Genomic DNA, 23528 nt, shown 5'->3' with positions numbered 1-23528 from the left:
AACAACCCGAGGGCGGCTGCGGGCGGGATCCCAGATCCCCCCGGATCCCCCCGGATCCCCCGGATCCCCGGGATCCCCGACCTTGTCGAAGTGGTTGAAGGAGGCGCGGAACTCCTGCATCTGCTCCTGGCTGATGCCCTTGGCGTCGCGGGTCAGGATCTGGTTCTCCACCTCGTTGATGGTGCGGGCGATGGTGGTCAGCAGCTGCTCCCAGCCCACGCGCAGGTGCTGCGGCCACGGGGCAGGCAGGGGCAGTGAGGGGCGGCCCGATCCCCGGGAGGGTCACCCTGATCCCCGCGGGATCACCCTGATCCCCACAGGATCACCCTGATCCCCGCGGGATCACCCTGATCCTTACAGGATCACCCTGATCCTCACGGGATCGTCCTGATCCCCAGGGATGGATCCAGCACCCGCGGGATCACCCTGATCCCCAGGGATCACCCTGATCCTCACGGGATCACCCCGATCCCCACGGGATCGTCCTGATCCCCAGGGATGGATCCAGCACCCACAGGGTCACCCTGATCCCCGCGGGATCACCCTGATCCCCAGGGATGGATCCAGTGTGCACGGGATCACCCTGATCCTCATGGGATCGTCCTGATCCCCAGGGATGGATCCAGCACCCACAGGGTCACCCTGATCCCTGCAGGATCACCCTGATCCTCAGGGATGGGATCCAGTGTGCACGGGATCACCCTGATCCCCTGGGATGACCCCAAATCCCCTTGGGATGACCCCAAACCCCCTCGGGATGATCCCAAACCCCCTCAATGACCCCAAACCCCCTCAGGATGACCCCAAATCCCCTCAGGATGACCCCAAATTCCCTCAGGATGACCCCAAACCCCCTCAGAATGACCCCAAACCCCCTCAGGATGACCCCAAATCCCCTCAGGATGACCCCGAATCCCCTCAGGATGACCCCAAACCCCCTCAGGATGACCCCAAATCCCCTCAGGATGACCCCAAACCCCCTCAGGATGACCCTGAATCCCCTCAGGATGACCCCAAACCCCCTGGGTGACCCCGAGCCCCGCGGTCCCACCTCCATGGTGTAGTTGGAGTGCTGGTTGTCGAAGATCAGGGCCTCCTGCACCAGCTGGTGCTGCTGCTCCAGCAGCTCCAGGTTGGGCTTGTACTCCACGATGTTCTCCTCGTACTCCTTCAGGTGGTTCAGCTGGTCCTCCAGCGTGCCGTTCATCTCGATGGAGATCCGGCCGATCTCCTGCGATGGGGGGTTCCCTTCCAGAGCCCGCTGGGTCCCCCCGGTGATCCCCGATCCCCAAATTCCATCCCTCGTCCGGGATGGCACCAGCCCAGCCCTTCCCACGGCTCCCAGAGCTGGGACAACGCGGGCATGGAGCAGCCCCAGAGCTGACTGCAGCATCTCCACCACCTCCACCATCTCAGCATGTCCACCATTCCATCATCTCAGCATCTCCACCAACTCCACCATCTCAGCATCTCCACCAACTCCACCATCTCAGCACGTCCACCATTCCATCATCTCCACAATCCCACCATTCCATCATCTCCACAATCCCACCATTCCATCATCTCCACCATCTCAGCATCTCCACCATCTCCACCATCCCCACCATCTCTCCACCATCTCCACAGTCCCACCATTCCACCATCTCCATAATCCCACCATTCCACCATCTCCAACATCCCACCATTCCATCATCTCCACCATTCCATCATCTCCACCATCACCATCCCATCTCCAGTATCTTCACCATCACCATCCCACCATCTCCACCATCACCATCTCCACCATTTCACCATTCCACCATCTCTACCATCACAATCCCCCATCCCAATAGCTCCACCATCAACACCTTCACCATCCAACCACTCCACCATGTCCACCATTCCCCCATCTCCAGAATCTCCACAATCCCACCATCACCATCCCCATCCCACCATCTCCATCATCCCCATCCCACCATCTCCACCATCCCCATCATCACCATCCCGCCATCCCCATCTCCACCATCCCACACCATCCCCATCCCACCATCACCATCCCACCATCCCCATCCCGCCATCTCCATCATCCCCATCCCACCATCTCCACCATCCCCATCCCACCATCCCCATCATCACCATCCCCATCCCACCATCCCCATCTCCACCATCCCCATCCCACCATCCCCATCCCACCATCCCCATCTCCACCATCCCCATCCCACCATCCCACACCATCCCCATCATCCCCATCCCACCATCTCCACCATCCCCATCATCCCCATCCCACCATCATCATCTCCACCATCCCCATCCCACCATCCCCATCCCGCCATCCCCATCTCCACCATCCCACCATCTCCACCATCCCCATCTCCACCATCATCATCTCCACCATCCCCATCCCGCCATTTCCGCCATCCCCATCCCGCCATTCCCATCTCCACCATCCCGCCGCCCCCCGGCGCCGCCGACCTCCATCTTGGTCTGGATCCAGGGCCCGACGCGGTTGGCCTGGCTGCCGAACTGCCGCCGCAGGCGCTCGTTGGAGTCCTGCCGCGCCTGCTCCTCCTGCAGCGCCTGGTCCCGCTGCGGCACCAGCTGCTGCACCTGCGGGACACCGCGGCCGTCGGGAACGGGGACGGGGAACCGGGAATGGGGACGGGGGAACCGGGAACGGGGAACCGGGGAACCGGGAATGGGGAACTGGGAAACCAGGAACGGGTCGGGAACGCGCTGGGAAACCGGGAATGGGGTCGGGAATGTGGGAAAGGAAACCGGGAATGGGTCGGGAATGTGGGAAAGGGAACCAGGAATGGGGTCAGGAACGTGCCGGGCAACCGGGAATGGGGAACCGGAAACCGGGAATGGGGAACCGGGAAACCGGGAACGGGTCGGGAACGCGCCGGGAAACCGGGAATGGGGAACCGGGAAACCGGGAACAGGTCAGGAACGTGCCGGGCAACCGGGAATGGGGTCGGGAATGCAGGAAAGGGAACCGGGAATGGGGTCGGGAATGCAGGAAAGGGAACCGGGAATGGGGTCGGGAACGCGCTGGGAAACCAGGAATGGGGAACCAGGAAACAGGGAACTGGGAAAGGGGAACTGGGAAAGGGGAACCGGGAATGGGGCCGGGAACGTGGGAAAGGGAACTGGGAAACATGGAAAAGGGTTAAAATAGGAAAGGGGTGGGAAACATGGAAACATGGAGGGGAAGGGGTTAAAATGGGAAAGGGTGGGAAACACAGAAGGGAATAGGGAAAAATGGGAAAGGGTGAGAAACACGGAGGGGAACCGAGAAAAAGGGAGGGGGAACCAGGAAACATGGGAAAGGGGTGGGAAACACGGATGGGAAACTGGGAAACACGGAGGGGAAACCAGGAAAAACGGGAAAGGAGAGGGAAACAGGGAGGGGGAAAATGGCAGGAAGAGGGGAAAAACTGCAGGAAAAGGGGAAAACGGCGGGAAAAGGGGAAAAATGGCAGGGAAAGGGGGAAAAAACTCCAGGAAAGGGGTAAAATAGCAGGAAAAGGGGGAAATGCAGGGAGGAGGGCGGGCTCCGTACCCGCTCCCACTTGGAGTTGATGACCTGGGCCGTGACCGAGGTGTAGGGGTTGCTGGCGGGCAGCTGGATCCCGTGCAGCTCCGCCATCCGCTGCGCCTCCCGCTGGATCCCCAGGATCGCCTCCCGCTCCTTGTCCGCGTCCGGCAGCGTCGACTTGAACTGCTCGTGGGCCGCGATCAGGCCCTGGGGGCACGGACAGAGCTCCTCACAATTCCACGGAATTCCATGGAATTCCACAGAATCAATTCCACAGAGCTCCTCGGAATTCCACGGAATTCCACAGAACTCCTCAGAATTTCACGGAATTCCACAGAACTCCTCAGAATTAATTCCTCAGAATTCCAAGGAACTCCTCAGAATTCCACTGAATTCCTCAGAATTAATTCCTCAGAATTCCACAGAATTCCTTAGATTTACAGGGAATTCCTCAGCATTCCTCAGAATTAATTCCTCAGAATTCCACAGATTTCCTCAGAATTGATTCCACGGAATTCCACAGAATTTCACAGAACTCCTCAGAATTCCTCAGAATTATTTCTTCAGAATTCCTCAGCATTTCACAGAACTCCTCAGAATTAATTCCTCAGAGTTCCACAGAATTCCACAGATTTTCTCAGAACTAATTCCTCAGATTTCCAGAGAACCCCACAGAGTTCCACATAATTCCTCAGAACTCCACATAATTCCTTAGAATTCCTCAGAACACCTCAGAACTCCACAGAATTCCTTAGAATTCCTCAGAACACCTCAGAACTCCACAGAATTCCTTAGAATTCCACAGAATTCCTCAGAATTCCACAGAATTCCTTAGAATTCCACAGAACTCCTCAGAATTCCAGGGATTGCAGCTGGGAGCTGCTTGATCCCCAAAGCTCCCACGCCTCTGCCACTCAGCCAGCAAGGAGAGCACCCCGAAAATGGCATTTTTTGGATGTTTGTGGTTCCTGGGGCGCCCACCTGGATCTCCTCGATGGTGTGCACGATGAACATGTCCTGCAGGTCCTCCATGGCGCTCTCCATCCAGTTGTTGAAGGGCGCCGCGCGCTTGGCGTACTCCAGGTGCAGCTCGTCGATGGTCTCCAGCTGCTTCTCCGTTTTCTGCCGCCACAAACGCCGGCGTCGGACCCCGGGGTGGGACCCGGGGTTGGGATTGGAGGTTGGGATCCCAGGATTGGGATCTGGGACTGGGATCCGGGGTTGGGATTGGAGGTTGGGATCCCAGGATTGGGATCTGGGACTGGGATCCGGGGTTGGGATTGGAGATTGGGATCCCAGGACTGGGATCTGGGACTGGGATCCGGGGTTGGAATCGGGGACTGGGATCTGGGGTCGGGATCAGGAGTTGGGATCCAGGATGGGGATCCCAGGGTTGGGATTGGAGATTGGGATCCAGGACTGGGATCTGGGACTGGGATCCAGGGTTGGGATTGGGGACTGGGATCTGGGGTCAGGATCAGGAGTTGGGATCCAGGATTGGGATCCAGGATTGGGATCCCAGGACTGGGATCTGGGACTGGGATCCGGGGTGGGATTGGAGATTGGGATCTGGGGTTAGGATCAGGAGTTGGGATCCCAGGGTTGGGACTGGAGATTGGGATCCAAGATTGGGATCTCAGGGTTGGGATCCGGGGTTAGGATCCCAGGGCTGGTTGGGATCCTGGGGGCGGTGGGGATCCCAGGTTGGGATTGGGGATTGGGATCCAGGATTGGGACCCCAGGGTTGGAATCCAGGGTTGGGATCGGGGATTGGGATCCTGTGGCTGGTTGGGATCCGGGGTTAGTTGGGATACGTGGTTGGGATCCTGGGGATGGCTGGGATCTGGGGCTGGGATCTGGGATTGGGATCCGAGGTTGTGATTCCAGGGCTGGTTGTGATCTGAGGTTGGGATCCCGGGGTTAGTTGGGATCTGGGGTTGGGATCCTGGGGCTGGGATCCCAGAGTTGGGATCTGGGGTTGGGATCCCGTGGCTGGTTGGGAACCAGGGCTAGTTGGGATCCGAGGTTGTGATCCCAGGTCAGGCTGGGATCTGGGATTGGGATCTGAGGTTGTGATCCCAGGTCAGGCTGGGATCTGGGATTGGGATCTGAGGTTGGGATCCCGGGGTTAGCTGGGATCTGGGGTTGGGATCCTGGGGCTGGGATCCCAGGTCAGGCTGGGATCTGGGGTTGGGATCCCGTGGCTGGTTGGGATCCGGGGTTAGTTGGGATCCGTGGCTGTGATCCCAGGGCTGGCTGGGATCTGGGGTTGGGATCCTGTGGCTGGTTGGGATCCGGGGTTAGTTGGGATCCGTGGTTGTGATCCCAGGGCTGGCTGGGATCTGGGATTGGGATCTGGGGCCGGGATCCCGTCCCCCCCGCCCCCCGGGACCCCGCGGACCTCCAGCGCCTCGCGGCGGCTGTGGGTCAGGGAGCCCAGCAGGTCCCACTGGTCACAGATCTTCTGGCACCGGGCGTTGACGCTCGGCGCGTCGTAGTAATCCAGCTCGCTGGGAAACGGGGAAAAACGGGGGAAAAATGGGGTGAAATGGGGGAAAAACAGAGAAAAACAGGGGGAAACGGGGAAAAAATGGGGGAAAAGGGGAAAAAATGGGGGGAAATGGGGAAAAAACAGGGAAAAAATGGGGAAAAACAAAGAAAAATGGGGGCAAATGGGGCAAATGGGGGAAAATAGAGAAAAAATTGGGAAAAATGGGGAAAAAATTGGGACAAATGGGGAAAAAATGAGAAAAACCAGGGGAAACGGAAAAATCGGGGGAAATAAGGAAAAATTGGGTAAATGGGAAAAAACAGGGAGAAAAGGGGGAAAAATGGGGAAAAAAACAGGGGGAAATGGCGGGAAATGGGAAAAAATGGGGTAACGGGGGAAAACGGGGAAAAAACGGGGGGAAACGGGGAAACGGGGAAAAATGGGGAAAAAAGAGGAAAAACAGGATGAAACGGGGAAAAATGGGGAAAAATGGGGGGGGGGAATGGGAAAAAAACAGTGGGAAAAGAGGGAAAGGCCATGGGAAAAGGGAGAAGGGGAAAAGGGGAAAATAGTGGGAAAAGGTGCAAAGGGGAAAAAGCGTGGGAATATTTCAGGTCATTTTGGGTGTATTTTGGGATAGTTTGGGTTATTCACTTGGTAATATTTTCGGGTGTATTTTGGGACATCTCTCAGGTTATTCTGGGGATATTTTGGGGTCTCCCATCCTGTACTTGGGTGATGGCTGGGAGCTGCTTTTGGGGTCTCCCCACAGGACACTTTGGGGGTGATTTTGGGGTCCAATTTGGGGGTGTTTTGGGTTCCCATACTTGAGCTCCTGGGCGATGGCCGCGATCTGCTCCACCCGGTCCTGGTGCGCCGCCAGGTCCGACTCGAAGGCCTCGTGCTTGCGGAGCAGCGCCCGCACCTGGGCCAGCGAGGCCGTGCCCGAGTCCCGGTCCCGCAGGGCCACCTCCTTACCTGCCACAGGTGTGGGGACACCCCTGAGACCCCAAATCCCTCTCTGTGCCACCCCCTGTGCCACCTCCTTACCTGGCACAGGTGTGGGGACACCCCTGAGACCCTTAAAATTAACCTGTGCCACCCCCTGTGCCACCTCCTTACCTGGCACAGGTGTGGGGACACCCCTGAGACCCTTAAAATTAACCTGTGACACCCCCTGTGCCACCTCCTTACCTGGCACAGGTGTGGGGACACCCCTGTGACCCCAAATCCCTCTCTGTGCCACCCCCTGTGCCACCTCCTTACCTGGGCACAGGTGTGGGGACACCCCTGAGACCCTTAAAATTAACCTGGGACACCCCCTGTGCCACCTCCTTACCTGGCACAGGTGTGGGGACACCCTTGAATCCCTGTCATCCCCAAATCCATCCTCTGAACACCCAAATCCATCCCCTAAACCCCCAAATCCATTTCCCATTCCCCAATTCCATCCCCTGCTCCCCAATTCCATCTCCTGAATCCCAAATCCATCCCCTGCTCCCCAGTTCCATCCCCTGCTCCCCAAATCCACAGCCTGAATCCTCAAATCCCGGGGTCTGAACCCCCAGTTCCATTCTCTGCTCCACAAATCCATCCCCTGCCGTCCCAATTCTATCCCCTGAACCCCCAAATCCATTCCCCGTTCCCCAGTTCCATCTCCTGCACCCCCAGTCCCATCCCCAGCCCCCCCAAACCCAGGCCCTGACCCCCACCCCGGTACCTTCCGTCCAGCCCTCGTGGATCGAGGCTTTCTGCCGGAATTTCTCGGCCAGGTGATCCAGGCGCTCCAGGCGCCGCAGCTCCGTCAGCAGCCACTCCTCGTGGCCCTTCTCGGCCTGCTCCAGGCGCTGCCACCCTGCCCCGATGTCCTGGGGACCCCAAAAACCCCCAGAGTCACCCCAAAATCCCCCAGGGTCACCCCAAAATCCCTCAGAGTCACCCCAAAAACCACCAGGCTCACCCCAAAACCCCCCAGGGACCCTCCCAAGTCCCTTGAGCCCACCCTGCCCTCTGACAGCTCCCAAGGGGGTGGGTTTAGGACCCCCCGAGAACCCCCAAATCTCCTCCCAGGACCTCAAAGCCCCCAGACCCACCAAGACCACCCTGCCCTCGGAGGGCTGGGACAGATTTGGGGCAGTTCAGGGTGGTTTAAGCCCCCCCCAGGACCCCGAAACCCCCAGACCCACCAAGACCATCCTGCCCTCAGAGGGTCAGGGCAAATTTGGGGCAGCTTAGGGTGGGTTTAGGACACACCAAGACCCTGAAGCCCCCAGACCCACCGAGACCATCCTGCCCTCAGAAGGTCAGGGCAGATTTGGGGCAGTTTAGGGTGGGTTTAGGACACACCAGGACCCCGAAGCCCCCAGACCCACCGAGACCATCCTGCCCTCGGAGGGCATGAAGGCGGGCCGGCCACTGAGGCGCAGTTTGGTCTGCAGGGTGTTGAAGTTGATCTCCAGCTGGCACTTCTCCTGCACCTTGGGGGGTTTGTGCACCCTGCGGTACTCGCGGAAATCCTCCAGCTTCTGCTGCATGGCCGGGATGGTTTTCTGCGGGTCCCGCGCCTCCAGCCAGGGGATGGTGCGCTGGATCCACGCCAGCAGCTGGGGAGAGATGTGGGGTGTGGGGTGTGAGGTGGGGTTTGTGGTGTGGGATTGGGTTTGGGATGAGGTTTGGGATGGGGTTTGTGCGCTGGATCCACGCCAGCAGCTGGGGAGAGATTTGGGGTGTGGGGTGTGAGGTGGGGTTTGGGGTGGGGTTTGAGGTGGGATTTGGGGTGTGGGATTGGGTTTGGGATGGGGTTTGGGGTGTGGGATGGGGTTTGGGATGTGGGGTGGGGTGTGGGATGGGATTTGGGATGTGGGGTGGGGTGTGGGAAGGGATTTGAGGTTTGGGATGGGGCTGGATCCACGCCAGCAGCTGGGAAACAGGGGTTTGGGGATCTGGGAGGGGGTTTGGGGTGGTTTTGGGGTAGGATTTGGGATTTTCCCCCCTTACATCTGAGGCCAGGTGCTCACAGTGCTCTGTGAGAGGTTTGGGAGTGGTTTTGTGTTTTGGGGGTGTTTTTGGGGTGGGATTTGGGATTTCCCCCCCTTACATCCGAGGCCAGGCGCTCGTAGTCCTCCATGAGCTGCTCGTTCTCCTGGTTCACGGCCAGAACTTTGCAGATCCGATTCGCCGCCGTCTCCGCCTGAGGAAAAACGGGATTGGGAATATGGGGTTGGGAATGGGAATATGGGAATGGGAAATTGGGAATGGGAAATTGGGAATGGGAAATTGGGAATGGGAAATTGGGAATGGGAAATTGGGAATGGGAATATGGGATTTGGAATGGGCATATGGGAATGGGAATATGGGATTGGGAAATGGAATTGGGAATAATACGGGAATGGGAATATGGGAATGGGAATACAGGAAAAAAAGAGGAAAAAAAGGGAGAAAAGGGGGGAAAAGGGGGAAAGGGGGGAAAATGGGGAGAAAAGGGGGAAAAGGGGAGAAAAAAGTGGGAAAAAAGGGGAAAAAAAGGGAGAAAGAAAAAGGAAAGCCAGCCCCCTCTGGGCCCAATCCCAATCCCGATCCCAATCCCAAATCCGCACGGGCTGTCCTGCCCCAGGAGGAGGAGGAGGAAGAGGAGGAGGAGGAAGAGCTGGGCTGGAGGTACCTGGGTGGGAGGCAGAGGAGGAATCCAGGAGGAGGAGGAGGACGGACTCCAGCGGGAAGAGGAAGAGGAGCTGGGAAGGGCCGGGAGGAGGAAGAAAATAAAGGAAATAAATGAAGGAAATAAAGGAAATAAATGAAGGAAAACTGTAAATGAAAGAAAGGAAAAGGGGGGAAAGGGAGGGAGGGAGAGGAAGGGAATGGAGGAAGCAGGAAAAGGAAGGTGGGGGAGGAAGGGAATAAAGAAAAGGGAAAAAGAAGGGAATAAAGGGGAAAATGAAGGGAATAAAGAAAAAAGAAATAAAGGAAAAAGGAAAGGAATAAAGGAAAGGGGAAAGGAAGGGAATAAAAGGGAAAAGGAAGGGAATACAGGGAAAAGGAAGGGAATAAAGGGGAAAAGAAGGGAATACAGGGAAAAGGAAGGGAATAAAGGGGGAAAGGAAGGGAATACAGAGGGAAAGGAAGGGAATAAAGGGGAAAGGAAGGGAATACAGGGAAAAGGAAGGGAATACAGGGGAAAGGAAAGGAATAAAGGGGAAAAGAAGGGAATACAGGGAAAAGGAAGGGAATAAAGGGGAAAGGAAGGGAATAAAGGGGAAAAGGAAGGGAATACAGGGAAAAGGAAGGGAATACAGGGGAAAGGAAGGGAATAAAAGGGAAAAGGAAGGGAATACAGGGAAAAGGAAGGGAATAAAAGGGAAAAGGAAGGGAATGCAGGCAGGGAACGAGGCAGGGAACACAGGAAGAACCCCAGGGAAGCAGCGTGAGCTCAGCAGAGCCAGGCCCACTTCCCCTATCCCCAAGCCAAGCAGAGCAGCAGCCAGGCAGATCCCAGACCCCGGGCAGATCCTGGGCAGATCCCAGATCCTGGGCAGATCCCAGGCCCCGGGGAAGGGCAGCGGGGCCCTCCGGGGCCGGGCTCACCTTCTGGGCCCCGGAGAAGGCGTGGTAGAAGCAGGACACGTAGGTCATGATGGCCTTCTCGTCGGGCCGCAGCGTGCCCACGATATCTGCCCGGGGAGAGCAGAGGACAGCCACAGCTCCAGCAGCATTCCCAAACTCCCAGCGCGGGCGGGAAGCGCTTCCCGGGGTCGGGACCACCCGCCCCAGGGATGGCTCATGGGGGGTTTGTCCTGCCTGGGCCCCGTTCCTCAACGCCCCGGCAGCCAGAGGGGCTTCCCGGAACCTTGGCCCCCCTGCACGTGGATCTCACGTGGATTTCCTGTGGATTCCCATGGATTCCTACAAATTTCCCATGGATTCCTACAAATTTCCCATGGATTTCCCATGGATTCCCATGGATTTCCCATGGATTCTCATGGAATCCCATGGATTCCCACCGATTTTCACTAATTTCTAATGGATTTCCAAGGATTTCTATGGATTTCCAAGGATTCCCATGGATTCCCAGAAATTTCCCATGAATTCCCATGGATTTCCAAGTTCCCATGGACTTCGGTGGATTTTTATGGAATCCCATGGATTTCCAAGGACTTCTATTAATTTCCCATGGATTTCCCATGTATTCCCACGGATTTCCATTAATTTCCCATGGATCTCCATGGATTTCCCATGGATTTCCCATGTATTCCCACAGATTCCCCACAGATTCGGGAATCCCAGGCGGATTTAACCCCTCGTGAGCCAGCCAGGGGTGGTCCCGGAGCCCCCACAAGTGACAGCGGCCGTGGCTGGAAGAGAAGCGAGCGTGAGAGCGGAGAGAGAATTCCGAGAATTCCAGAGGGGGGAAGGTTCCGGAAGGACGGGCGGATCCGGGAGGATTCTCCCGGTACCTTCTGGGCCCCGGAGAAGGCGTGGTAGAAGCTGGACACGTAGGTCATGATGGCCTTCTCGTCCGGCCGCGCCGTGTTCACGATGTCTGCGGGGAACCGCACGGGTTAAACTGGGAGCAAACTGGGAGCAAACTGGGAGCAGCTGGGGCACGGGGCCGGCGGGATTCCCGGCTGGAATTCCGCTCCGGGGGCTCCAAATCCCGGGGGAACCCACACGGATGGATTTGGGATGGATGGGAAAAATTTGGGTTAGGGCAGGCGCCTCCTCCGGGGGTCCTGGGATTGAGGGGCCTTGGAATTGTGGGGTCCTGGAATTGAGGAATCAAAGCGTTATGAAATCCTGGAATTGTGGGTTTAAAGAGTTGTGGGGTCCTGGAATTGTAGGATCAGAGTTGTGGGATCCCGGAATTGTGGGGTCCTGGAGTTGTGGGGTCCTGGAGTTGAGGGATCAGAAAGTTGTGGGATCCTGGAATAATAAAATCCAAGAATCACGGGATCCTAGCAAAAAGAGATGACAGATTTATGGGATCCTGGAATTGTGGAGACCTGGAATAATGAAACCCTACAATTATGGGATCCTGGAAGAAGGGAATTCCGGATCTATGGGAATTGTGGAGTCCTGGAATAATGAAATCCGAGAATTATGGGATCCTAGAAGAAGGGAATGCCAGATTTGTGGGATCCTGGAATTGTGGAGATCTGAGTAATGAAATCCGAGAATTATGGGATCCTGGAAGAAGGGAATGCCAGATTTGTGGGATCCTAGAATTGTGGAATCCTGCAATTGTGGAATCTGCGAATTATGGGATCCTGGAGGAAGGGAATGGCAGATCTGTGGGATCCTGGAATTGTGGAATCCTGGAATTGTGGAATCCTGGAATAACAAAACCCTGCAATTACGGGATCCTGGAGGAAGGGAATGGCAGATTTGTGGGATCCTGGAATTGTGGAATCCTGGAATTGTGGAATCCTGGAATAACAAAACCCTGCAATTATGGGATCCTGGAGGAAGGGAATGGCAGATTTGCGGGATGCAGGAATTGTGGGATGGCACAGCTGTGGAGTCCTGAGGGTCCTGCAGCCCTGGAATTCCAGGATGGTGGAACCAAAGGATTACGGAGCCCTGAGCATCCCAAATCCCAGATGGATCCACGCGGAGAGCTGGGAATCGCTGCTAAACCGGAGAAATCCAGGATAAATCAGGGATCCGGCGCCTCCCGCCAGGAAATCCCCCTGCAGGGCCTGGAAGAGATCCCGGGATCCGCCGGATCCCGCATTCCGCGCTTACCCTCGGCGTCCAGCATCTTGGGGATGTCCAGGTACTTCTCGGCCACCTCGAAGGCGTTGTTGAGGTTGGTGACGGGGTCGTCCTGCGGGGCAGCAGAGCGGGAGGCTCCGTGGGCGGGAATTCCCGGAATTCCGGGATTTTCCGGGGGGAAAGGTGGGGGTTACCTTGCGCAGCTTGTCGTACTCGATCAGCTCCGGGCGGTGTCGGTGGATGAGGGCGTTGAAGGCCAGCCCGTCCTTCCAGCTGCGGGAAAACGGGAGTGAGGAAAACCGGGAATCCGCGGGGAAAACCGGGATCAGACCCCGGGAATCCGCGGGGAAAACCGGAATCAGATCCCGGGAATCCGTGGGGAAAACCAGGATCAGATCCCGGGAATCCATGGGAAAAACCGCGATCAGACCCCGGGAATCCGCGGGGAAAACCGCGATCAGACCCCGGGAATCCGCGGGGAAAACCGGGATCAGATCCCGGGAATCCATGGGAAAAACCAGGATCAGACCCCGGGAATCCATGGGAAAAACCGGGATCAGACCCCGGGAATCCGCGGGGAAAACCGCGATCAGACCCCGGGAATCCATGGGAAAAACCGGGATCAGGTCCCGGGAATCCGCGGGGAAAACCAGGATCAGATCCTGGGAATTCACAGGGAAAATGGGAATCAGATCCTGGAAATACATGGGGAAAACTCGGATCAGATGCCAGGAATCTGCAGGGAAAACTGGGATCAGATCCCAGGAATCCACGGGAAAAACCGGGATCTGATCCTGGGAATCCATGGGGAAAACTGGGATCAGATCCTGGGAATTTGGAGGGAATTTGGGAATTCTGCCCCTGCCTGAGCCCAGCCCACCCTGGGGAATAGGAATATAGGAATGGGAAGAGGAAGGGGAAGGGGAAGGGGAAGGGGAAGGGGAAGGGGAAGAGGAAGAAGAAGGGGAAGAGGAAGGGGAAGAGGAAGGGGAAGGATGAAGGGGAAGAGGCAGGACCTGATGTGGAAGTTCTGGACGTTGACGTTCTTGTAGGGCGCCGTTTTCCGCTGGCACCAGAGCAGGAGCCCCTCCTTGGCCGAGGTCTCTGTGGGAGCAGGGAGCAGGGATCGGGGCGATCCCGGGACTGGATCCCGGGGGGATCCTGGGGCAGATCCCACAGCCCCAGGAGCAGATCCCGGGCTGGATCCCTCAATCCCAGGGGAGGATCCCCCAGTCCCAGAATCAGATCTCAGGGTCCCAGGAGCAGATCCCAGGCAGGATCCCTCAATCCCAGGAGTGGATCCCAGGGGAAGATCCCAGGATGGATCCCAGAATCCCAGGAGCATATCTCAGAGGCAGATCCCGTGTGGATCCCCCAATCCCAGAGTGGATCCTGGGGGAGATCCCCTGTGGATCCCCCAATCCCAGGAACGGATCCCATGTGGAGCCCCAATCCCAGGAGCAGATCCCAGAGGCAGACCCTGTGTGGATCCCCCAATCCCAGGAGCAGATCCCAGGACAGATCCCGTGTGGATCCCCCGGCCCCGGGAGCGGATCCCGCGCGCCGTTACCTTCCACGGAGATGTCCTGGATGGCGAAGCGCAGGATGATGGTCCAGATCATGCCCAGCGTCATCTTGGCGTTCCCGTCCACGATCTCTGCGGGGAGAGCCACAGGGATCGGTTCCGGCTGGGAATTCCCAGGGGGAACCACGGGGCTGTGGGATCCTGGGAATGGCGGGGGGCTCCACAAGAGCAGGGTCCAAAAACTGCGGAACGCCAAAAGGAACGGATCCCGCATTCGGGAATCCTGCGGTAACGGGACCACGGGATCTGGGAACGGCGGGATCCTGGATTTAGGGAGTCTCAGGACACAAAGTTCTGGAATTGCGGGACCCAAAAATCATGGAACCCTGGGATTAGGGGATGCAGGCTTTGTGGGATTGCAGAACGGGAATCACAGATCCTGGGATTATGGAACCACAGATCCCGTTCATTACAGAACCACGGAATGCTGGGATCATGGAATTACAGATCCTGTTCATTACGGAACCACGGAATTCCAGGATTATGGAACCACAGATCCCGTTCATTACAGAACCATGGAATCCTGGGATCATGGAATTACAGATCCCATTCGTTACAGAACCATGGAATCCCGGGATCATGAAACCGCTGGGGCTGGAAAAGACCTGGAAACCCACAGAGGGAGGAATCCCACAAGGGAGGGAAGCAGGAGGAATTCCGGGCTCCTCATCCCCATCCCACATTCCCAGCAGCGCCTCCAGCAGCCCCAGCCCTGTTTTTTGGGAATTCCTGGGACGGGGGCGGGCGCTGGGCGTCTCCCGGCTCGGGGCCGGTCGGGACTCGCTCGGCTCCGGGCACGCGGAGCTTTCCCGAGCTCGGATCCCAACAAACCGGCCCGGCCGGAGCCGCTGCCAGCCCAGCCCGCCCGGCCCGGCGGGGATCCCGTGGGAATGGTCCTCGAGGTCCCGCAGGGAATGATCGGGATCCTGCAGGGAATGGTCCTGATCCCACAGGGAACGGTCCTGATCCCACAGGGAATGGTCCCAATCCCGCAGGGAATGGTCCCAGATCCTGCAGGGAATGGTCCTGATCCCACAGGGAATGATCGGGATCCCACAGGGGATGGTCCCAGATCCCACAGGGAACAGTCCCAGATCCCACAGGGAACGGTCCCGATCCCACAGGGAACGGTCCCAGTCCCGCAGGGAATGGTCCCAGATCCCACACGGAATGGTCCCAGATCCCACACGGAATGGTCCCAATCCCGCAGGGAATGATCGGGATCCCACAGGGGATGGTCCCAATCCCACAGGGAATGATCGGGATCCCACACGGAATGGTCCCAGATCCCGCAGGGAATGGTCCCAATCCCGCAGGGAATGATCCCAGTCCCGCAGGGAATGATCGGGATCCCACAGGGGATGGTCCCAGATCCGACAGGGAATGATCAGGATCCCACAGGGGATGGTCCCAGATCCCACAGGGAACAGTCCCAGATCCCACAGGGAATGGTCCCAGATCCCACAGGGAACAGTCCCAGATCCCGCAGGGAATGATCGGGATCCCACAGGGAACAGGCCCAAATTTAAAGGGTTTTGGGTCAAGTTTAAAGGGTTTGGGACAGAATTAAAGGTTTTAGGTCAGGGTTAAAGGGCTTAGGTCAGGGTTACAGGGTTTGAGTCAGGGTTAAAGAGATTGGGTAAAGATTAAAACCCGTCCAAATCCCAATTTTGGCCTAGAAGGGGCGAACCCCGGGCACTGGGGCGGTGAATCCCAGCGGATCCCAGCAGATCCCAGCGGATCCCGAGGCGGGGCCTCACCCTCAGCACCGATGGAGACGAGCTTGACGCCTTTGCTGGCGATGAAGTCCAGGGCCTTGTTGACGTTGTTGATCTTGTGCACCCTCATCTTGCCCCGCTCGGGCTTCGGGAGCCGCTCCCCTGCAACGGCACCGGGCTCAGAAGTGAAGGGTTTGGGTCAGGACTAAATGATCTGGGTCAGGATTGAAGGGTTTGGGTCAGGGCTCAAGGGTTTGGGTCAGGGCTCAAGGGTTTGGGTCAGGATTAACACATTTGGGTCAGGACTGAAGGGTTTGGGTCAGGACTAACGGGTTTGGGTCAGGATTGAAGGGTTTGGGTCAGGGCTCAAGGGTCTGAGTCAGGACTGAAAGATCTGGGTCAGGGTTAAAGGGTTTGGGTCAGGGCTAAGGGGTTTCGGTCAGGGTTAAAGAGTTTTGGGTCGAGTTCAAAGATGTTTGGGGAAGTTTCAGTACTTTGTGCCCAGCCTGGAAGTTTTTGGGCACAGTTTGGAGGGTTGTGGGCCCAATTTAAACACTGTGGGCTCATTTTGAGGTTTTTTTTGGGGCCAGTTTGGGTTTTTGGGCCCAGTTTGGGGGTTTGGGCTCAGTTTAAGGATTTGGGCTCAGGCCTGACCTGAGATGACCTCGAGGAGCAGCATCAGCTTGAGCCCGTCCCGGAAATCCTCGTCGATGTTCTCGATCTGCGTGCCGGCCTTGCGCAGGTGGGAGTTGCACCAGGCCGTGAACGTCTGTGGGGCCAGGGGTGGGTCAGCGGGACCCCCGGGGTCAGTGGGGGGGACCCCCGGGGTCAGTGGGGGGATCTCTGGGGTGTGGGGGGACCCCCAAGGTCAGCGGGACCCCCGGGGTCAGTGGGGGGGACCCCCGGGGTCAGTGGGGGATCTCTGGGGTGTGGGGGGACCCCCAAGGTCAGCGGGACCCCCGGGGTGTGGGGGGACCCCGGGGGTCAGTGGGGGGACCCCTGGGGTCAGTGGGGGGATCTCTGGGGTGTGGGGGGACCCCCAAGGTCAGCGGGACCCCCGGCGTGTGGGGGGATCCCCAGACTTTGGGGGAAAAGGGGGAGATTGGGGGCCTGGGGATTCCTCATCCCACTGGGAATGACCCCACTGACCCCACTGGGAATGACCCCACTGGGAATGACCCCAGGTTATTGATCCCACTGGGAATGATCCCACTGACCCCACTGGGAATGACCCCAGGTTATTGATCCCACTGGGAATGATCCCACTGACCCCACTGGGAATGACCCCAGGTTATTGATCCCACTGGGAATGACCCCGGGTTATTGATCCCACTGATCCCAGCAAGAGTGACCCCGGGTTATTGACCCCACTGGGAATGACCCCACTGGAAATGACCCCGGGTTATTGATCCCACTGGGAATGACCCCGGGTTATTGATCCCACTGATCCCAGCAGGAATGACCCCGGGTTATTGACCCCACTGGGAATGACCCCACTGGGAATGACCCCGGGCTATTGATCCCACTGGGAATGACCCCACTGATCCCAGCAGGAATGACCCTGGGTTATTGATCCCATTGGGAATGACCCTGGGTTATTGATCCCACTGGGAATGACCCCACTGGGAATGACCCCGGGTTATTGACCCCACTGGGAATGACCCCGAGCCTTTCACCCGCCGGGAACGCCCGATCCCACAGCCCCCACTGCAGTTATCTGCGGTGCTGGGACGGCTCCACCCCACAATCTGCTCCTGGGGCCGCATTTTGGGATCAGGGATCTCCTCCCGACAGATCCCTGCCCGCTCCATCCCCGGGATGCGACCCCAGACCCATCCCAGCAGGGTTCCCGGGCTGATCCCAGCAGGGTTCCCGGGCAGATCCCGGTTTTGGGCGGGCTGATCCCAGCAGGGTTCCCGGGCAGATCCCGGTTTGGGGCGGGCTGATCCCAGCAGGGTTCCCGGGCAGATCCCAGTTTTGGGCGGGCAGATCCCAGCAGGGTTCCCGGGCAGATCCCAGTTTGGGGTGGCTGATCCCAGCAGGGTTCCCGGGCAGATCCCAGTTTTGGGCGGGCAGATCCCGGTTTGGGGCGGGCTGATCCCAGCAGGGTTCCCGGGCAGATCCCAGTTTGGGGTGGCTGATCCCAGCAGGGTTCCCGGGCTGATCCCGGTTTTGGGGTGGCTGATCCCAGCAGGGTTCCCGGCAGATCCCGGTTTTGGGGTGGCTGATCCCAGCAGGGTTCCCAGGCAGATCCTGGTTTTGGGGTGGCTGTGGGATCGTTCCCGGGCGGCTCCGGGGCGGCGCCGGGACTTTGGCCGGTGCCAGGCCCGCACATGCCTGTGCCAGGCGCGGCCGGGCGCGGCCCTGAGTCACCGGCCCCGAGGGATCCCGAGAGATCCCAGAAATATCCCGTTCTGGGATCTCCTTCATGGGCAAACACAACGGGCCCCGAGAGATCCCAGAAAAATCCCAAAAAATCCCAGAAAAATCCACCTCTGGGATCGCCTTCATGGGCACGAACAACAGGCCCTGAATCACCTGGCCAGGAGAGATCCCAGAAAAATCCAAAAAAATCCCAGAAAAATCCAGCTCTGGGATCTCCTTCACGGGCAAACACAACGGGTCCTGAGTCACCCGGCACTGAGAGATCCCAGAAAAATCCCAAAAAATCCCATTAAAATCCCGCTCTGGGATCTCTCCCTGGCCCTGCAGTGCCCAGGGGTCACCTTCCAAAAACCGGGGAAACGCCACCAAATCCTGGGAATTTCTGTGCCAAATCCCGGGAACTTCTGTGCCAAATCCCGGGAATTTCTGTGCCAAATCCCGGGAACTTCTGTGCCCAGGGAATCCTTGCTGTCTCCCCGGCCCCAGGACGTTCCCACAGCCCCAAAGCCGAGGGTTTTCCCCCCAAAAAAGGAGGAATTTGGGAAGGATGGGTGGGAAGCTGGGGCCGTCGGAATTCGGGATAAATCCCGCCCGGAGTGACCCCCCCCAGCCCCGGCGCGTTCCGGCCAGAAATAACCATCCCAAAAATGCCTAAAAAAGGAGATTCCGCACGGGCCTCTGGAATTTCCTTCCCACGGAACCGCTGGAAAAGCGTTTTCCAGGCATTGTGTCCGGGACCCCTCCCGAAATCCGGGCAGGCACCGAGCCCGCCCCAAATCCCGGGATTTCGGGGCTGGGAAAGGGATTTCTCCCACTTTTCATCCCTCCTTTCCTCTGTTTGTCCATGCAAACCGCTGGGAAACAGCAGCAGGGAGGAAAACCTGCCTCCTCTTCCTCCTTTCCATGGAAAAATTGGGAATTTTCCTCCATTTTTTCTCTAAAAATTGGGAATTTCAGAGCTGGAAAATGCATTTCCCTCCCTCTTTCCCTCCATTTTTTTTCCCTAAAATCCCAACTTTGGGATGCAAAATCCCTTGGGAAGAAGCTGGGATGTGCTTGTCAACGATCCCAAGGGTTTATTCCCAACTTTTTAAGGGAAAAATCCCTAATTCTGGGCACTGGGCACGCTGGGAATGCTGCCCTGGGTTGTTCCCTGGGGAATTTTTTCGGGGAGATCCTCAGAGACAGCGATTTATCCCCAAAAAGCCCCAGATTGGGATTTTCCTCCGGGAGCCTCCCAGAATTCCTCATTTTTGGGTCCTTCTTGGGGTTTTCCCACGGTGGGAGCCCCGGGAATGCTGACCCCGAGAATTCCAGGTGGGAATGAGCCCCCCCGGGTGGGTTTTGGGGTCTTTTCCCGGGGTTTGAATAAGGGCAGGAACGAATTCGCTCCCACATCCCCAAATTCCCGTTAAAATGTGGCAGAGCTGAAAGAAAATTCCAGAGGGAATAAAAAACTCATCCAGGCGTTCCTCTTAGCGGGGTTAATTAACGCCATTTGCATAATTAACATAATTAACGAGGCGCCGCTTGTGCGAGGAGAGGGAAAAAGGAGGAAAAAATCAGGGAAATAACCCAAAATCCACGATGAGGGGTCAGAAAATCTGGGAAAAGGGGAAAAAAAAAGGGAAAGTGATGGAAAAAATCAGGGAAAGTCACCCAGAAATCAGGGAAAATGAGGGAAAAAATGGGGGAAATTACTTAAACATGGGGAAAATTACCAAAAATTCAGGAAAACTGAGGATGAACTGGGAAAATTAGCAGAAAAGTGGGAAAGTGATGATAACACCAGGAAAAGTGGCCCAAAACCAGGGGAAAATGATCCAGAAGCTGTGAAAAAGGACCAAAACCCAGGAAAAGTTCCCCAAAAACTGTGAAAATGACCAGAAAATTTTGGAAAATGACAAAAAAACTGGAGCAAAGTCAAAAAAGTCAGGAAGTTACCTAAAAAAATCAGGAAATTGGACCAAAAAATGGGGAAAAATTATTAGAAATGGTGGGAATGAACAAAATAATGGTGGGAAATGACTAAAAATCAGGAAAAATGACTAAAATTTGGGGGAAATGACTAAAGTTTGGGGGAAAAGATCGCAAAAATGAGGAAAAAATATAAAAAAATTGGGAGAGATGAGCAGAAATGAGGGAATCCGAGGGTTTTGGGGCGCTGCTGACTCCCGTCCCTGGCACATCCCGGGTTTTCCCCTCCCCTCGGAATGTTTTGCTGTTGTTTTTTCGGATGTTTTCTGCTGCTTTCGCTGCATCTGCCGCTCCCGGGGGAGGCCGGAGCGCGGAATTCTCCTCATTCCTTGCCCTTATTGGGCTCCGGGCCGGGATTTTTGGGACGAGCTCGGTAATTCCGGGCGGCACAGGTGGAGTTTGGGTTTTTGCTCAGGTCCGCAGGTGGCTCAGGGCGTTCCCGCATTCCACGCGGGATCAGCGGCTCCAAGGCCGGCCACGCCTCGCCAGGGGTGCGGCACCCCCGAAACTCCCCCAAAAATCGGGTTTTGGGGGGGATTCTCCAGCCCACAGCAGCCTGTGGGGGATGCCTGGGCTTATTCTGTGATTTTTTACACCAAAAATCCACCCCTGCAGCCAGGATGTGCTGAGGTTCCTGGGTCAGGTGGGTGGGAACAGCTGGAAATGGCCTAAAAATGGGGAAAAATTAGAAATATCGGCAAAGCCAAGGAGCAGAGGGAGGGAAGATCCCTGCTGAGGGGTCGGGATCCCAAAGAGGCCAGATTTCAGTTCTCTTCCTAGTGGATCCCAGTCTGGAACTGGGGGGAAAACCACCTGTTCAGGGCAAAAATTCCTGGGGTTTTAGGGAGGAAAAATACCAGTTCAGGCAAAAATTCCTGGGAGGAAAAACACCTGTTCAGGGCAAATCTTCCTGGGAGGAAAAATTCCTGTTTGGGGAAAAAATTCCTGGGAGGAATAATTATCTGTTTGGGGCAAAAATTCCTGGGGTTTTATGGAAGGAAAACCAGAAGTTTAGGGGAAAACTTCCTGGGAGGAAAAACACCTGTTTGGGGCAAAAATTCCTGGGGTTTTATGGGAGAAAACACCTGTTCAGGGCAAAAATTCCTGAGAGGAAAAATACCTGTTTGGGTAAAAATTCCTGAGAGGAAAAATACCTGTTTGGGACAAAAATTCCTGGAGTTTTAGGGAAGGAAAAACACCTGTTTAGGGCAAAACTTCCTGGGAGGAAAAATACCATTTTGGAGCAAAAACTCCTGGGTTTTTATGGGAGAAAAAACCACCTGTTTGGGGCAAAAACTTCTGGGTTTTTATGGAATGAAAACCACCTGTTTGGGACAAAAGTTGCTGGGTTTTTCTGGCGGGTTTGGGAAGGAAGGGAGAAGGACGGCCGGGAGGAAGGACGGCCGGACTCTCCGAGGGGCCGGTTCCGTTCCCGCTGCTCTCCCGCTGCTCCGGCCGCATTGCTGGAATTCCAGAGAATTCCAGAGGCGAATCCCTGGGGCGGACGCGGCCCCTTCCCCACGGCCACCATCCCCACCCAGGGGCTTTGGGATACTCGCAGTTCCAGCGCCCACGAGCAGGAATTCGGTGGGAAAGCAGGAGCCGCCTCTTGGGGGAAGGAGATTCCCAAATTCCCCAAAAAAGTGAGGAGGGGGCCGGGGCAACCCCTAAACGCCGCTCATTAACACCTAATTAACGAGGCCGGCAGAGCTCCTCCATCTTCCGGCATTCCCGCGGGGAAATCCACCCAAAATCCTGAGAAATCCACGGAAAAATTCCCATTCCGGGCCGAGGGAAAGCAGCAGGAACGGGGTGGGAGAGTGGGACACGAGTGGGAAGCGCCGGGAATGTCAGGAAGCGGAGGAGGAAGAGGAGGAGGAAGCTCACCCTGCGCTTCCTGTGCCAAAAATAATCCAATTTAGCCCGTTTTTTTCTTAGAAAAACCTGGAATTCCCAGGTAACCACGGCAACGGAGCAGCGCCGAGCCCGAGGTGTCCGCAGGACAGGGGCTCCCCCGAAATATCCCAAAAACGGACGGGATTCGCCCAAAATTCGGGGGATTACACACAACACGCGGGGAACTCAGCCCCGGGTTAGTGAATGAACACGAACCTGAGGGAATTCACACCAAAAGTCAGGGAATTCAACCAAAGCACAGGAACTGAACACAAAACTGACGGAACTCACGGCAGAACTCAGGGAATTCACCCCAAACTGTGGGAATTCACCCCAAACACGGGAATTAACCCCAAACCGCAGGAATGGAACCCCAAACTGCAGGAATGGAACCCCAAACTGTGAGAATTCACCCCAAACTGCGGGAATTCACCCCAAACTGAAGGGATTGACCTCAAACTCCGGGAATGCACCCCAAAGTGAAGGAATTCACCCCAAACTGAAGGAATTCACTCCAAACAGTGGAAACGGAACCACAAACTGAAGAATTCACCCCAAACTGAAGGAATTCATCCCAAAGTGTGAGAATTCATCTCAAACTGAAGGGATTGACCCCAAACTCCAGGAATGCACCCCAAAATGAAGGAATTGACCCCAAACTCCAGGAATGCACCCCAAAGTGAAGGAACTGACCCCAAACTGTGAGAATTCACCCCAACCTGTGAGAATTTACCCCAACCTGAAGGAATTGAACCCAAACTGAAGGAATTGACCCCAAACTGTGAGAATACACCCCAACCTGAAGGAATTCACCCCAACCTGAAGGAATTCACCCCAACCTGAAGGAATTCACCCCAAACTGTGAGAACACACCCCGAACTGAAGGAATTCACTCCAAACCGTGGAAATGGAAGTACAAACTGAAGGAATTCACCCCAAACACGGGAATTCACCCGGGAGTTCCGCCCGTCTCCAATGATTAACCCGGAACACTCCGGCGCCCGCTCGGAATTCCGGGCCAGCCCCTCCCAGCTCCCGGCGGTTCCCACGCCGGAGGGTCCCGGAGCTTTTTTGGGGAGGGGGGCGGTGCAGGGAGACCCCCGCAGGTCCCGCTGGCCCGGGAAGGCGGCGGATCCCGGCGGATCCCCCTTTGCCCAGTGCCCTTTATCCCGTCCCGGAGCTCTCCGGAAGTTTCCCCACCCGGAATCGGGGGGGACCCTCCGGAATCCCTCCCCCAGAACCGGCAAAAAA

At 56.7% G+C, this 23528-nt stretch overlaps 1 protein-coding gene across 4 annotated transcripts in view; it reads right to left on the bottom strand.

The window, feature by feature from the left end:
* Window positions 1-23528, bottom strand: part of ACTN4 (actinin alpha 4) — a 28340-nt gene that overhangs the window by 3799 nt on the left and 1013 nt on the right. For 2 of the 4 annotated variants that reach the window (XM_072920898.1, XM_072920900.1), the window contains exons 2-18: window positions 16674-16788; window positions 16062-16181; window positions 14287-14373; window positions 13733-13820; window positions 12911-12989; window positions 12747-12828; window positions 10590-10675; window positions 9106-9198; window positions 8381-8611; window positions 7729-7876; window positions 6836-6986; window positions 5919-6027; window positions 4499-4639; window positions 3542-3724; window positions 2452-2586; window positions 1052-1231; window positions 82-228 (exon numbers count right to left, since the gene is read on the bottom strand). In XM_072920898.1, coding sequence (XP_072776999.1) covers window positions 82-228; window positions 1052-1231; window positions 2452-2586; window positions 3542-3724; window positions 4499-4639; window positions 5919-6027; window positions 6836-6986; window positions 7729-7876; window positions 8381-8611; window positions 9106-9198; window positions 10590-10675; window positions 12747-12828; window positions 12911-12989; window positions 13733-13820; window positions 14287-14373; window positions 16062-16181; window positions 16674-16788 — 2175 coding nt within the window. Of the gene's footprint in view, window positions 1-81; window positions 229-1051; window positions 1232-2451; window positions 2587-3541; window positions 3725-4498; window positions 4640-5918; window positions 6028-6835; window positions 6987-7728; window positions 7877-8380; window positions 8612-9105; window positions 9199-10589; window positions 10676-11458; window positions 11545-12746; window positions 12829-12910; window positions 12990-13732; window positions 13821-14286; window positions 14374-16061; window positions 16182-16673; window positions 16789-23528 lie in introns of all 4 variants that reach the window. The other 2 variants (XM_072920897.1, XM_072920899.1) reach the window with 1 other exon arrangement.

The sequence above is a fragment of the Taeniopygia guttata genome, chromosome 34 (assembly GCF_048771995.1).
Source record: "Taeniopygia guttata chromosome 34, bTaeGut7.mat, whole genome shotgun sequence".
Classification (NCBI taxonomy): Eukaryota; Metazoa; Chordata; class Aves; order Passeriformes; family Estrildidae; genus Taeniopygia; species Taeniopygia guttata.
This window is presented reverse-complemented; position numbering and strand designations above follow the sequence as displayed.